The sequence below is a fragment of the Mus pahari genome, chromosome 4, assembly GCF_900095145.1.
Source record: "Mus pahari chromosome 4, PAHARI_EIJ_v1.1, whole genome shotgun sequence".
Lineage (NCBI taxonomy): Eukaryota > Metazoa > Chordata > Mammalia > Rodentia > Muridae > Mus > Mus pahari.
In genome coordinates this window covers 132193713-132209963 of record NC_034593.1, presented here as the reverse complement: position 1 = coordinate 132209963, position 16251 = coordinate 132193713, and the positions used below count along the sequence as shown (strand labels likewise).

Genomic DNA, 16251 nt, shown 5'->3' with positions numbered 1-16251 from the left:
GTGCCTGTGTGAATGTGTGTGCCTGTGTGAGTGTGTGTGCCTGTGTAAATGTGTGTGCCTGTGTAAGTGTGTGTGCCTGTGTGAGTGTATGTGCCTGTGTGAATGTGTGTGCCTGTGTGAATGTGTGTGCCTGTGTGAATGTGTGTGCCTGTGTGTCACAGTGTTTATGCACAGGTCAAAGGACACATGGCATTAATTCACGCTCTCTTATCATGTGAGTCTCAGGGATCTCAGGCTGTCCGGCTTGGTAGCAAACATCTTCTCTCCTAAGTTGTCTCTGGGCCTACTTGGACCTCAACATGTTTCTGTTACCACACCTAATTTTCTAATGACACAGCCTATTTTAGATTTCTATGATTAATATTCTGCTTGTGTCAGAAGGAAATAAACCTAAGTATTATATAATGCCAATAACCAATTAAATAGCTTTTTTTATATACTGAAATATTTACAGCATATTCTTTGATTTCTTTGAGAAATCTGAAATTATTAAATGTACTGCTAATAATAATTGCTAATTCTAAAGGAACTCCGTGATAAATCGCTTCCTTGTCCTAGGCTGTTTATCAGGGATAGGAGATTCTAGGAGAATATGAATATTACAATATTTTAGATTGTTTTCTTTTTCTTAACCAATTTGTAATTCTGGTGAATGTGTCTGGTAGTTGGAACTAGACTTTTAGAATCTATTACAAGAAAAAGTGACTAAAAATGTGTATCCCAGGCACTGGGCTAATATATTTGTAATTTTGGTAAATCCTCATTTTTTAAAATATCTTTTGGAGTTTTGAGGCAAGGTCTTGCTTTGTAACCTTGTTAATAGTAGAAATTCTATTGTGCCCATTTTAAAAAACAAGAAATTTAGGTTTGAAGGGGCTGAATACCCTGTGAGCACATTGGTGACAATTCCAATGCAGATGTCTATATCCAGAAACAGGAGTTCTTAACTATTTACCAATCTGGATCTAATCTCATTTTAACATAAAAGGATTAAGATCTACATAGTCCAAGTGCTATTGGAAGTTGAACCGGAAACAGAGTCCTAAACGTGTGGCTTCCCTTCTGGGCTCTACTCTACCCCTGCTTAGCTTCTTTGCTGTTAAATATCAGGGCTTGCCTCTAGTAGAATGTGAGTGTGTTCTGTCTCTGTCTCTGTCTCTCTCTCTCTCTCTCTCTCTCTCTTTCTCCCCTCCCCCTCCCTCTCCCTCCTTCTCCCCTCCCTCTCTTTCCTTCTCCCTCCCTCCCTCTCCCTCCCTCTCTTTCCAAGGAGAAAGGGTTCCTTTGGCTGGGAAGTCACAGCTGCAGGCCCCTAGGAGAGATGGATCACTGCCTCTGCCTTAGAAGCAGAGATGAACCTGCTTTCAAAGACTTCCTTTAAAGTTTGCACTCCCTGCCCAGAGAAAAGTCCCACCTACAGTGAAGATGTAGCTCCTACCTAAATTACACCCCACCCCCAGACATGGCCTGAGACCTCTCCCAGGCAGTTCTAGATTCCATCCTGTTGACAGTTAACACTACCCATCACTCTTGGCATATGATTAACAAAAATGAGTGAATTTTAAATGTCTTTCCCAGTTTGAGGTATAGGGTTTCCTATGAGCCATGAGACAGTCTAGTAAGTTCAAAAAGATAGAAAGAAACCCTTGTTTTAGACCAACAAAAGCAAAAACACACAGTGTGCTGATTGCCCATGGACACAAGCCTAGTGAATGGGGCTACTGAGAGTTAGATTGTGTCCCAGTTTTCCAACACCTCCAGAACCCCTGGCACCTCAATATGAACTTTTCTTAAGGCGTAAGGGAATTTGAGGTGTATATAGATATAGGAACAGGACAGACTGTGACTTGATCCACCCAGTAAAGACTGTGCTTGTCCTGGGCTACATCTCCAGGCCAGCTTTGTGTCCCCATGTACCCGGCCCCTTTAATCTCATTGTCAGAGATTATAGTTAGCATATGATAGGAGAGGCACTTAGTTCATCTTTGTCCTTTTCATTTATATAATTTACCTTAAATTTACTTTTAAATAAGTGTACCTTTCAAATAATGTTTGGTTCTGCTGACATAAACAGGCTGACAGTGCACTTTTTTAAAGCAGATCAAGCAGGTAAATTATATTAATTTCCTGATATTACTAAACTATTAAAAAAGATACAATTTTTTGTTCCTTTGAAGGCAATGCCCTTATTAAATGTGGAGAAACACAGAAGCGAATTGGAACTGCTGACCGAGAGCTGATTCAAACATCAGCCTTAAATTTCCTCACTCCTTTAAGAAACTTTATAGAAGGGGACTACAAAACAATCGCAGTAAGTAGGAGGATGGCCATTTGTCGTGAGATGTAGACTTCTGCTCTGTCTTTGATTAATAATCTACCCTCTTAGGTACGGTAAATGTTACAGATCTAAATGCTTAAATAGTCTAAATAGGTGCATAGTCACCAGAATACAAACAAAACTTCAAGAAAGACTTTTAGTAGCATAATCCCCAGTCTTTAGCCCTACACTTAAATCTGTGGAGAAATTCCTGCAATAATTACGAAAATAAAATACCACTATAGTATACTTGCATGTTAATTTAAACTAACTAGAAACCTAAATATCGTAAATTGTATTTTTATTCTATACTTTAACTATATATTCCAAGAAGTGTATTGTTTTTGAAATGCTATTCATTGCTGAAACATAAACATTTATGTTGTCACTTTCTTTATAAACTTAATCTGTTAGTCCAGACAGCTTGTCTCATTACCGACAGAGAATAGAAGCTCTTGGTGAATGTTTCTTCATAAGACTTTCACAGTGCTACTCATTGTTATACATACAACCCTAAATTTGCATACATACTGCATATTGCATACTACAGTTATCCTGGGACATTTCAGTATACTTACCATGTTTTACTTCTGTGAACATAAGTAGTCTGGGCTTTACTTAAATTGAAATTACTAAAAAAAAAAAATAGTAGCTTAAGCCCAGAATATGGCTCAGTCGTAGAGTGTCTGCCTAGCGTGATAAAATTGGGCTCAGTCGCCTCCATTAAAAATAATAATATGTCAGTAGGATGAAATCTGATATATGGAATACAAAAATGAAGAGAAAGGACTCTATTACAGTTATTATAAAGCGTTGTGTAGAAACTTGAGTTGCTATTAAGAACAATATACTGTTTATGTATTATTCAGTCTGTAAATTTGAAATTCTGTTTTGTAGTAGTTGAGTTACATTTAGTGGTGTGACATATTAAGAACAACTGGCCCAGTGTATGGATGGCCTTATAGATTTTAGTGTCCTTGGCTTTACTTTATTTATTGATTGATTGATTGATTATTTATAGAAAGAAAGGAAACTATTACAGAATAAGAGACTGGATTTGGATGCTGCAAAAACAAGACTAAGAAAGGCAAAAGCTGCAGAAACTAAAAGTTCAGTAAGTAGTGTCTGTTTATTTGTGTCTAATAGACAACCATTTCAGCTCAGTAACTTCAAAGATTGTGAAGTATTTTACTAGTACACCATGCAAAATACAGATTACAGAACAGTGTGGCAAGCAGGCCATATTTCTATTATGAAACAGATTGGTCAGAACTAAACACATCCAAGCCAATACAAAATAGCCATCAAGAGGCATTAATGACCATGGGGGGGGAGGGAGGGAGGGGGGGAGGGGGGGAGGCGTCTCCTAATGCTTCTTGTACTTTATGCCTGGTGTGCGTGGAAATAGATACCTTATAGAAATAGATACATTATAGAAATAGATACCTTATAGAAATAGATACCTTATAGAAATAGATACATTATAGAAATAGATACCTTATAGAAATAGATNACTTTATTCCTGGTGTGCGTGGCTGATAAGCACACTAAGAAATAGATACATTATAGAAATAGATACCTTATAGAAATAGATACCTTATAGAAATAGATACATTATAGAAATAGATACCTTATAGAAATAGATATATTATAGAAATAGATACCTTATAGAAATAGGTACCTTATAGAAATAGATACCTTATAGAAATAGGTACCTTATAGAAATAGATACCTTATAGAAATAGGTACCTTATAGAAATAAATACCTTATAGAAATAGATACCTTATAGAAATAGATACATTATAATAGGAATGGAAAAGGATTTTAATTAAGGTGAAAATGAATCAAATTTGAAAATGACTGGCCACCACAGCCACAGTCACTGCATAGTTAAGCACATAACCTCACTGCCAGGGAAGTCCTACAGTTTCCTCGGGAGAAAGAAAGGTTGAAACTTAGACTTTGTATTAGTGAGCGCTGGGCAGGGCTAGCTCTGAGAAGACAGCAGTTCACTTTCATTTTCACTTCTCAGTTCATTACAACGTCATCACCACAGTGTGATTTCCATTAAACAAACAACCATCTGTAAAATTAATATTTTATAAATGAATAAATGCAGTAGGCGCCAAGAGACCCTACATTAATTTATTGGTTTCTAGTTGTTATGATAGATAAGTTAGCATGGATTAACTTTTGAGATTCTGACTTTATAATTAGTAAAATCTTAACAAGAGTCATCATTCCCTTAATAAGGGGAGCATAAAAAAACCTGATGACGGTGGCATAAGAATAGTAGTGCCAGGCTCCAATGGGAACGTTTATTTAACAAGCACGAGGCTGGTCAGCTTTTAACCTAGCCAGGTGTCAGGAAGCCCAGATCTCATGGTGACTGTCCTCTGAGTATGCTACAGTACTGTAGCTCTGCTCTTAGGATAGGAGCTAAATATAATAGATACCTTCTGGAGAAAAAAAAAAAAATGGTTCTGGGAGAGTTGTTGGCAGTTTCTACAGCCATGAAAATCCGTGTTCAGAATTACAAGACGATACAGGCGGTGATCGCCCAGCAATTTGATTTATGTTAAGGTTTCTAGAATTATGGCGTTACAGAAACAAAACTTATCTGTAGCCAAATAATGAAAATATTAGTCCGAGCAGAAATTCTGGGTCTTTTTCCCCAGTTGACTCATTCTTCTTCAGACGTTGACTCCCACTCGGTAGGAAAGGTCCTCTTGGTTGATTCCTGCACGTAGCCGTGAGGCATGCTGCATTTGGTGAAATTGGTTCTGTCCCTGTCCTTCTGGTAAATGAAAGAGTAGAAACCACTGCAACTTTAGTTTTGCCTTTTGTTTTTGTTTTTGATTTTTGCTATATTTCTTGGTTTTTAGCTGGCAAGTAAAGAGGGTACTTGTTGGCCTAGATATTGTTTAATTTCACTGCTTTATGTTAAAACATGAGTTATTTTGTGACTGCCCGCTGCTGGACTGTGAGGCTTGGAAAGGAGGGTCATCGCTGCTTTCTCAAAGATTTCATTTACTGTTTTTCTGGTTTTGCTCTTTAAAATTTTTTTGTATTGAATGCTAATTTTGTTAAATGTATTCTACTTTCATTAATACTACAAAATTTCTGCTACCCTCAATTCACAAACTAGTAGATTAGCCTTAGCTATATAAGTAAAAAACAGACGTAACCTACCTGTCTCCAGCATTGAGTAACTTCTGTTTAGGTTTGTGTTCTGAAAAAATGGTAAAACGATACCAGAAGCATTTCTCAAAAAATGTACCAACATAGTGAGAATAAAAAGTTTCACAGGGAATATGAAAAAATTGTTGATACAGTAAAACTCTGCTGAGAGCGTGGTCAGCCATAGAATACTTACCCTGATTCTGTTCCCAGAACCACTAAGTAAATAAACAGTATTGAAATAAAGAAAAGCAGACATAGGTAGGCCTGTAGTCCCAGCACTTGAGAGAGTGCCTTAGCTGCCTTCTGAGGCCAGTGTGGGGTGAGTGAGAACTGTTTAAAAACAAAACAAAAACACCAGGAAACGATCATGTCAGAGAAGCGAGGAGAAAAATGAATTAGTGCATTTAAATCATGAGGCACCTATATTTGGTAACTTAATAATAATATTAGCTTTTAAAAAAAAAAAAAAAAACTTTTGATTAACAATAAGAAAGAATTGGTTTTAGTGTTTTTTTAGCATTTAAAGGAATCTATGAGAAAGTGCCCCTTCAGGTAATTCCCGTAGCATAAATTCTGTCTGTGACTTAAGTATGTCTGCAGCAATCTAAATCTTTAGCCTGTAACCCAGTAGGATAGTGCACTGTCATTAACCTTAACTTCACCTGTACGCATTTGCGTTTAAAGCTTATTAGAAACACAGGGACTGCTCATCTTCCATGTGTATAAGCAAGATCCATGTGGCAGAGAAAATGGTCGCAGGTGTCCAAAGTTCCCAGAACAGAAATGAGCTTTAAGTAGGAAGTGTGTTGGTATGAAGTAGGCTTTCATAGATGAAAATTTAATGGTGTTAATTTGTAATTTTTAAAGAGTATGTTTCCCATAAATGAATCTGATTAGAAATTAAGTATCAACTGGTTTTTGTTTTGAAAGTTCTCTATCTCGGGGTAGGCACTATTACTTGAACTATTTAGAAAAACAAATATGGTTTGTTTCTTTTTAAATAAAGAACATGGGCTTGTAATGGCTGTCAAGCATGTGCTTGCTTATGCAGAAGAAACCCTTGCAGTGTGTTCATGGCTATAATGTGTTCTTTGTCTCTCATCTATGCACTTAAGCAACTAAACTCCGCCCGCCCTGAAGGAGATAACATTATGGTAAATTTCTCTTACATGCTCAACTTCCTGCATGTAAAATGGCTGAAGGTTTGTTGGCCTACTGTGTTTTCTACATCTTACATAAAATGCCTTCTCTTGCTACTAGCTGCATGTCTAAATAGCTGAAGTCAAGCATTGATTATATCTAGGCAATTGAAAATGTCAGTCGGATGAACAACTAGCACATTATAACAGCCAAATTTATTGGCTATGCCAAACACAGATTTTTAAAACCATGCATTTATAATGCACTTTTTCATCTAGTAAAAGATGTTCATTTAGTGTTAATTTAGGCTGAAATTTCAGTTACTTTTAGCGATGAAAATTAACACAATTTATGTTACTTTAAAAACGTGGAAGTATACAAAGTGACTTTGGGGTTTTTTGTCTTTTGGTTTTTGGTTTTGTTTAGTAACTTCATTATTTACTGTATTACTATTGAAGTTCAACATAAAATTATTGTTTCTGCCATTTCTGGATGACACAAATTCCAGTGGCCAGGCCTATTCCATATCCAGTGCTAATAACTCACTTAAAATTTCAGAATGGTGATCGCCTGGAATAAGATAATGAAAATTGTTTATAATAGTTAACGTTCATACAAATTGAGTTCAATTGAAAAAATTTTTGAGATACTGGGTTCTCTTTACTGTAATGAAGTAAAATTGTGTGGATATAGACACAGTTCATTCATGTTAGTTTATAGCAATCGGTAGTCCTTGTGGCTGGATACATGTCTCAGCCAGTACAGTGCTCAGAACAGGGACTGGGGTTGGATTGCCCAGCACCTACACAGGAGCCAGGCATTACAGTGCACATCAGTAACCTCAACCCTGGAGGTGGGGGCAGAGGTAGGAGTATCCCCGGAGCAGGGGGCAAGCTCCAGCTTCAGTGTCAGACCTAACCGAAGAATAAGGCGAAGAGCATCAAGGAAGTCACGTGTAGTCAATCTCTGCCCTCTACATCTCTGTACCAACACACATGTATACATATGCACACATACACACCTGCACACACAAATGAGTACATATACTATATACACAAAAACATTCTTTGAAATTATATTCTAAATAAATTATTCCCACTAAAACTGGCAAGAAATCAATAGTTTACTTAATAATTAATGGATCATTGATTGATTACTTTTATTCTTTTAGCACTGAGCTAAAAGCAGGAAAAAAAAAACTCTGATGTTTTGGTACTAATTATTGTTTCTACCTATTAATTTTTGAAGCCCTGGCAAAATTATAGCTTTCTTTAGATAGCAAGAGAATGCATTTATTTATTTCCATTGTCTTATCTGTAGGTAACAGAGAAGAGTGAGACTATTCCAGTCATTTTTAATTTTATGTAAATCGTAGGTTTCCTTTTGTCCGTGGTAAAAATATCCTAAATAATTAGCAAGACTTTGTTCGATTTATTAAAAGCATTTGTATTACAGCTGTTTCCCGTCTATTTACAATAAGATATTTAACTGGCAATCTTAATTGTATTATATTTCAAAGTGATTGTTTCTCCCAAAATATCATTGTATCAGTATTCGGTGTCCATATATCCTTGATTTATTTTTTACTTCCTAAAATTTTAGAATTTATCCCTCAAAGAGAAGTTAGAAATCATATAGTTCAGACCTTTCATTTTACATGAGACTGTAGGTTCTCTATGATAGGCCAGATTTCTCCATTTGAGGAAGCTGTTTTTCTTATTTGTAGAGTTATATGATTTTTTTAGTTGGTAGTGTTGATGCATATAGAAGGCAGACTTCAGGATATATTCAGCTATACTGATTTAGATTACTACTGTGTTAGGTTTGTAAGGGAGAGAATATGCCATTTAAATTAAAGCACATTTTTCTATACTAAGTTGTAGGAAATGTTCAATTCCGACCTTATTTCATGCTGTATATTTCTTTCTAATTTTTAATGCTGGCTAGATTTGGGCAGAGGAAGTGACAAAAGTAAGTAAACCTTAAACGCCTGGATCAGGAACCAAATGTCATTGTCATTGAGTTAATAAACACTGAGCAGATGAGCACTGGCCTGGAGCCACTCATCACTATGACCTGTGTTACAAACGTGGAAGTTATGGAAATTATCAAGTCTGTTTACTAACAGCAGTTCCATACAGCAGTAGAATTAGGCTAACTATGAGGAGTCCTAGACAACAGTTAAGCAAGTGGAATTGATACAATGCCTTCCTAGAAGACAGGGGAAATACTTGAGTTATTTATCGACAGTTATTTTTCAATGATATTTTAAATGTAAAGAGTAATAACTATTGTGGCCCCGTTTCTTCAGAGACCTGGGTTCAAGGAAACTGAAGGTGGTTCTCTCGAGCACCAAAATGAATTTTTCTGTCACTTTTGTAGGAATAGCCATAAAATGTATAGATTAAGACTGTATAGTACACAACATAGCAAATATTTTATTTATAGTTACCATCATAACTACAGATATCCATCATTATACTATGTGACAATTGGATCTTTTGATTTTTATCCTTCCCTTTAGTGTAATACTGCTGCTTGTAAAAGTGTCCCTCTGCCTGTGCTCAGCTGTCCCTCTGCCTGTGCTCAGCTGTCCCTTTGCCTATGGTCAGCTGTCCTTATGCCTCTGTTACTGTCTTTTACTTTCTCTCAGCTGGGAAATCAAGTTATAACGCAATAATTTAAAGAAGAAAATTATAATTTTTGTGTAGCTTGCCTTGGGATGTTGCTTGGGGTCTTCAGACACTTATCATCGATTCCCCATTTACTTGCAGGCCTACCAAAGTCTGCATTCCAAATGAGGGTGTTAGCGATAGGAACACACATGAACTGTGGCCCTAGACATTCAGATAGCTTGATAAGCTTAACTGGTATCACGTATAAAACTGCAGACTCTACAGTGTGTTTCTGGCATCGTTTCTAGAACTATTGGCTATGTGGTTTGTCAGTACAATGTGAAATGCTTGACTTCAAGGTCTCATCCTCCTGTGTGGGATCTTAACTTACTGTGGTCCACCCTGGCTTCTCATTGCTTTTGAATCTCTGACATGAAAAGAAGGCAGAGGGCTGGTGAGATGGCTCAGTGAGTAAGAGCACCCGACTGCTCTTCCAAAGGTCCAGAGTTCAAATCCCAGCAACCACATGGTGGCTCATAACCATCCCTAACAAGATCTGCCCTCTTCTGGAGTGTCTGAAGACAGCTACAGTGTACTTACATATAATAAATAAATAAATCTTTAAAAAAAAAAAAAAAAGAAAGAAAGAAAAGAAAAGAAAAGAAGGCAGAACAACGTGTGAGAGGATATAAGCTGAACCATAAAAGCAAGATCTCCATCTTAATAAAAATACCACGGCCAAAAGCAACGTGAAGTAGAAAGTTAACTTTGGCTTATGGTTCTAGAGGGAGAGTCTGTCATAGCAGGGAAGACATGACATGGCGACAGGAACAGGAAGCCAGCTGGTCACATTTCCATGTGTCATAGGAAGCAGAGAGAGAGAGAGAGAGAGAGAGAGAGAGAGAGAGAGAGAGAGAGAGGAGAGAGAGAGAGCAGAAGGGTTAGGGTTAGGGTCTTGGGTTGGATCCTAGAGCAACTGATCCTGTACTCAATTGTTAACTAGTTCGTGGGCCACTTCTGTTACAAGGATCATCAAGGTAAAGACGGCTATGGAAGGAGATGATCTGACCTTGCCTTATGACCTGTGGGAGTGGTGTTGATTGTCTGCATATGATTGATTATTTATGGTAGGGAGTGTCACCTGCAGTCATTTCCAATTGTGGGATTAAGCTCTGAAGTTTTATTTTTTTCCTCCTCACTTTCCTATGAGATACTTCTAACCAGTTTGGAGATCTTTAATGTCATTATTTAGTATATTTAGATTTTGTTGCTTTTTCTGTGAACTATTTTGTTCCAGCACTAAACAGAAGTCAATAGTGCGCCTACTTCTCATTTCCAAAGTCAGTGACTTCATCTTGGTAACTGGAAAGAAACCCCAGTGAGGGTATTTATACCATGCAGATCAGGATGTTAGAGCACTTCCTTTTTCCTTTGAAGTGGGTGTACTCAACTATAACTGGTAGAAAAACGCCAATCTTGATGACGCTAATAACTAAACCCTATTATGTATAACTTAGGGAGAAATTGTAAAAGAAAGTTAGGGTGTAGGACCAAGAATCCCAAGAGCCTGTCCTAGTAACAAGTGTTGAGTAAAGAAACATAGAGGTGGGAAGCCTGTGGCTTTACTCTTTAACCTTCTATTTGAACTTGAAGACTACTGTTAAATTGAAGTACCAAAAACAAGCACACAGTAATAATTTGGAGTTTTTAAACATAATACTGCTTTATACTTATAAAACTATGGTACTCTTATGATTTTGTAAAATACTCAATTCAGCAAAATACTAGAAAAGGTACACAGGTATCTTGAAAGTCATGTCTTCAACTTATGCTTTGGCATGGGTTGAGTGCTGATAAGGGATTGGTTGTATCAGTTGTGTTTGGTGACAGTTGTATCAGTTGTGTTTGGTGTTTGGTCTAGAAACTCAAAACCAGTTAAGACGCACATAAAAGAGTTAGTGTATCATCAGACTCTAATTTGGCCTATATTGGGGGGAATTTCTTTCTTTTCTTTTTTCATTTTGGTGTATGTAAGTGGACTGAGCCTTCTATTGAGAGCCTAACAGTATGTTCTAATTTCAGTCTGAACAGGAATTAAGAATAACTCAAAGTGAATTTGATCGTCAGGCGGAGATTACCCGACTCCTGCTGGAGGGAATCAGCAGTACACATGTGAGTGTTATGTCATTGCCACAAAAGATGCTGAGGCCGCACTCAGGCAGCTAAGGAGGAGCTTGTGCAGGCTAGAGCTTCCTGTGGGACTTACCTCTCAAGGAAAGCTGAAGAGAGTTTACAAGGATCTGAAGAAATGTGTTCATTTTCTCTCACATCTCACCACACATTTTGCACATTGCATAAATTTTCCTTCTGGTTCCAATTGGCTAAACAAAGTTTGTCAACATATTGTTCACCAGTAATTGATCTTAGTAAGTCTGATAGGAATACCCCCATTAATAAGCTTTGCAGTACGTTACTACAGCTGATTCTCCCCTGTGACAGTGTTACCCTTTGTTCCCCGTGGCTTGTACCACTTGAACTTCTGAGAACTGACCGTAACTTTTCCATTGCAGGCCCATCATCTCCGCTGTCTGAATGACTTTGTAGAAGCCCAGATGACCTACTACGCACAGTGTTACCAGTATATGTTAGACCTACAAAAACAACTGGGAAGGTAGGATCTCCGTTTTATATATGAGAGTCATGATAAAGGGGAGAATAGGCTCAGTGGGTGAGCACTGGGCGGGCACTCGAGCGTGGCGACCTGAGGAATGAGGCACTGCAATGGCAAGATGGGAAGCGAAGCAAGAGAGTCCACTTCCCAGGCCAGCCAGCAGGGTCAGGAGGGAGGGCAGCAGGAAGAGGACTGAATGAAACAAGCATGACACCTATTGTACTAAAACTCTACTCTGCTCACTAACAGCAACAACAAAAGACATCATTTGTTTAAGTCCTGATGAAAGATGGTCAGATTTTTTTATATGTGGGGGCTGGTGACATGGCTCAGTGTTTAAAGGCTCTTGCTACCAAGCCTAATGACCTGAGTTCAATTCCCAGGACCCACATGGTAAAAGGAGAGAATTCCTGAAAGGTATTCTCTGACCTCCACATGACCTGCACATGACTTCCACATGCCTACCACAGCACATACACAACATACCACAGAAAATAAATGAAATTTAATTTTAAAATTTTAAGTTTTTTATGTATAATCCAACAGCAGGAATGGAATTTTCTAGAACAGTTAAAGATTCTGTTAGCTTGCGTACAGTTGCCTTTTTTGTTATTATCAGACTTCCAAGGTAACATCTTTAGCTGTTCTAGCACAAAAGGATGTTGCCCGAGAAAGATACTGAGGCCTAACTTCTCTCTCACTACTGAGTACTTTTGCTGTTTGTTGAGGAAGATAGACATGGCTACATTAACACTTTATTCTTAAAGGTAACTTAGTTCATGTTTGTTAATTTTGGAATAGTCTGAAGACCTCAAGCCCCTTACATAATTATTTTGAGTATGGTAATATACCTTAAAGCAAAATAGTATATAAAGCACATAACTGAATCATTTAACTATCAAATATTTGTAGAATCCCTGCCTTAGGTCGCAAGTGTATTCTGGACTTCCATCAGCAAACAAGCCAGGGCACTTGCTTTGGGGGAGCTTATATGTAAGGTGACATTTTAACAATGTATGTAGGATCTAAGAGTATCGGCCATGGATAGGCCAGCCACATAAAATGGTAGAAGGAGCAGGGTGCAGTGAGGACATCTAACTATGGCCTGGCTGACTCTAGCTGAGTTTCCCAAATGGAGTTATTTTAGTGAGAGTCACGTATATGAACAATGTAAGGATAAATCTTACAGGCCAACAGGATACAGGAAAGATGAGAGAAGCAGTGAGGGAGTTTGGGTAATTGACAATACTTTCAATCTAGTGAGAGCAGTGGTTTAGTGGATAAGGAGTGCAGCTAGAGGTGTGGACAGGGTTGCAGCAGGAATGGCCATAAAAGTAAACTATAGTACGGAGTCAGATATTTACAAAACCATTGAGCAAGAGCAGTGACATGTGACATGGGAAGGAAAAACAGCAGAACTTTGTCTCAAGAAATACAGTTTAAAAAGAGTCACTGGAGTGTTGATCCTGCACATTTATTCTTCAAATTTAGGCCTACACTAAAGTTAGGCAACATTACAAAGCTAAGTTTGGATCTTCAAAATAAACTGGCAGAAAACTAACAAATTAGTTTTCTGGTAGCTCTGGCTGGTTTACATTTCTACATACTTGGTGTTTTGGTAATAGTATTCATGTCTGAATGCAGAACAATTTAAGCCTGAGAAACCAAAACACTTCCTTCCCACTTGCCCTGAGACTGCAAGTGGAGCAGATGGGTTGTACTTGTTAGTCATTCATACTTAAGCTGAGCACGGGGCCATGGCAACCCAGCCACATCGCTGTACTCCGCAAGCACCTTACAGAGTAGAACCAGTGCTGCCCTAGAGAAGAAAGTCCTTCTTGCCCCTCTACCTTCAAAGGATTGTATTACTGTGACAGGAGTAGAGGGAATGTTAACCCTCTAGTTTCTTCCAAGATCCTTTTTCAAGAAAGGGTGGAATGTAAGGGCATATGCCTGCAAGCCTAGTAGTGAGACCCAGGCAGGGGGCCAGCCTGGCAACATAATGAGACATTTTATTTTAGCTAGTTAGTTACTTCTTCCTTTAGGTTTTACTCTGCAGACCTTAACAAAGAACAAAGCGCCCAGACCACACTAGCCAGCCCAAGGCGATTCCTAGAGAGAGGCTTGTTGTGATAGCTTTGTTGATAGTGATAGCTGAGTAACAGCTGTCGCTTTTGTAAGGGCTAGAGTTGGGCCCAAACGCCCCCCCAGACACCACACGGGATGGGCACTGTCAGTTCATAGGAAGCCATTCATAAGGAAACAAGTAACAGGCACAAAGTTAGTTTTTTTATTAATTTTTTGGTAATTAAAAGGCTTTAACCTTTCAGCACGTTTTTTAAAAATAAAGATTTCATAAGTCTGGGCTCTGTGGTGAGGTGACAAGCTAGAGAGAATGGTAGCATCATAATCATGGCACAGAGAGTTGAAGCAACAAGAGCAGCTGGCCTGAGAGGGGCGGCGTCATTTGTCATCTGAGAGGCTGGCAGAGGAGCTGAGATGGAAATGAACAAAGGCTCCAGGTAGCTCTTTGTAAAGCATAGCCAAAGGGAAGAGCGTCTGCAGGTTTGTTCCTTTAAATCCAGAACTAACAGTGGCCTCCCAGGTAGAGGAGAACGATGGACTAGATTGAGAGGATATGGTTGTATTGGACAGAGGGAGGGACTACTAGAGTCATCTCCTCAAGACACAGTTCTGTTCCTAGAACAGGATCAGCCGCAAAATACAGGCAGCCCATCAACAGTAGGAGACTAGGCACCACTCCCCTCGCTGTTATTAGTCCTCGTCATTAAAAAGGAGTAAGTCTGTCATCTGGGTGCAAGGCTTTGGGAAGAATGGCTGGCGTTTTGAAGGTAAATGAGTGGCTATAAAATGGTCACCAGGAAAACACATGATTTTCCTAGACCTAATGTGCAATGCCAGGCAGCATTGTAGACCAGTTTAAGGTGTTCTACTCACAAATGTAAGACAGAGCAACAGAGGTTTTTCTTTTCTCCGACACAGTGGCTACGCTAGTACTGAGCCCGTGTGTTGGGGAGATTTTGCCAAGTGAATGTAAAGGTGTGCAGGCATGACGTGGTTACCGTGACTAACTCTGGACACAAAGGAAGACTAGTGTGGTACTGGCAGGCTGCTTACGTGGGATTATTAGAGGAAATGTGATAAAGAAGACAGTGGAAACCATGCTTCTTCACCTTGCATTTCCTGAGATTAGTAACTCTAGATGGGAGGGAGGCTTAGGATGGGCAGCAGCCGGGACCTGGTGGGATGACTCCAGAACATTCATGACACAGAAGTTCATGAATGTGAGAGGCTAAAGTTTTAAAAAAAAGTGTCTTGTATGGCTATTAAAATCACCAAGAATTATATATAGTATTATTCCACTTAGTCAGGAATTATGTTTTAGCAATGAAACATCTTCAAATGTTTACAACAAAAGATGGGACAATATATAGGTCACTGATGTGAAGGTCTGGAGAGTTGGTTAGGGAAGGGTGGGAATGGGGAACACAGGGTCGGTCCCTGCACTGTTGACCTCTGCAGTCAGACAGAGGAGCAGGGTCAGACAGAAACATGAGTCATACAGGGAATGTTGCTGGTGGCTGACTGGTTCTAGGCAGGACAGTGGTCATAAGGAGAATTTCATCAGGCTATAGAGATGGCTCAATGATTAAGAGAAACTTGCTCTTGAGTAGACCTGTATTCGATTCCCAGCACCCATATGGTAGCTCACAACCATCTGTAACCTCAGGTCCAGGGGATCCAACAGGAATGTGTCATGCACATAAATACATGCAGGTAAAACATTCATGCACATAATGTAAATAAAATAAATAGAAAAAAATTAAGGAAAATGTTATTTTCCAAGGCATGAATTTCATACTGCTTAACAGAAAAAGGGCCTTATATTTCTCATGACTAGATTGATTAAAGCATAAGTGTGGGACAGGTATATGATTCTGGAGAAGAGCCTCTGCTTGTCACACACACAGGCCTGCTGTGCCAGTAGAGAGGGTACCGCACAAGCAGTTTTAAACAAATTGGAAACTCTACACTATGTCACTTGTTTATTGTAGGACTTTAATTTTTCCTTTAAAATTAATAGAAAAATTACCTTGTAAAATTTGCTATATTCTCCTATTGAGTTTTGTATTTCATCATAATTATCAATCGTAATAAATTAAGTTGAATGCATTTTCTCTAGATCTTTGTGTCCTGTAAAGTAATTATGACAGTTTTTTTGTTTTTGTTTTTGTTTTTGTTTTGTTTTTTTTGGTTTTTCGAGACAGGGTTTCTCTGTGTAGCCCTGGCTGTCCTGGAACTCACT

The 16251-nt window shown here is 38.6% G+C and overlaps 1 protein-coding gene across 5 annotated transcripts in view; it reads left to right on the top strand.

Moving 5' to 3' along the window:
• Positions 1–16251, top strand: part of Sh3glb1 (SH3 domain containing GRB2 like, endophilin B1) — a 37499-nt gene that overhangs the window by 12098 nt on the left and 9150 nt on the right. For 2 of the 5 annotated variants that reach the window (XM_029537332.1, XM_021195852.2), the window contains exons 4-9: positions 2175–2308; positions 3336–3428; positions 6614–6700; positions 8586–8609; positions 11336–11425; positions 11824–11924. In XM_029537332.1, coding sequence (XP_029393192.1) covers positions 2175–2308; positions 3336–3428; positions 6614–6700; positions 8586–8609; positions 11336–11425; positions 11824–11924 — 529 coding nt within the window. The remainder of the gene's footprint in view (positions 1–2174; positions 2309–3335; positions 3429–6613; positions 6701–8585; positions 8610–11335; positions 11426–11823; positions 11925–16251) is intronic. The other 3 variants (XM_021195851.2, XM_021195853.2, XM_021195850.2) reach the window with 2 other exon arrangements.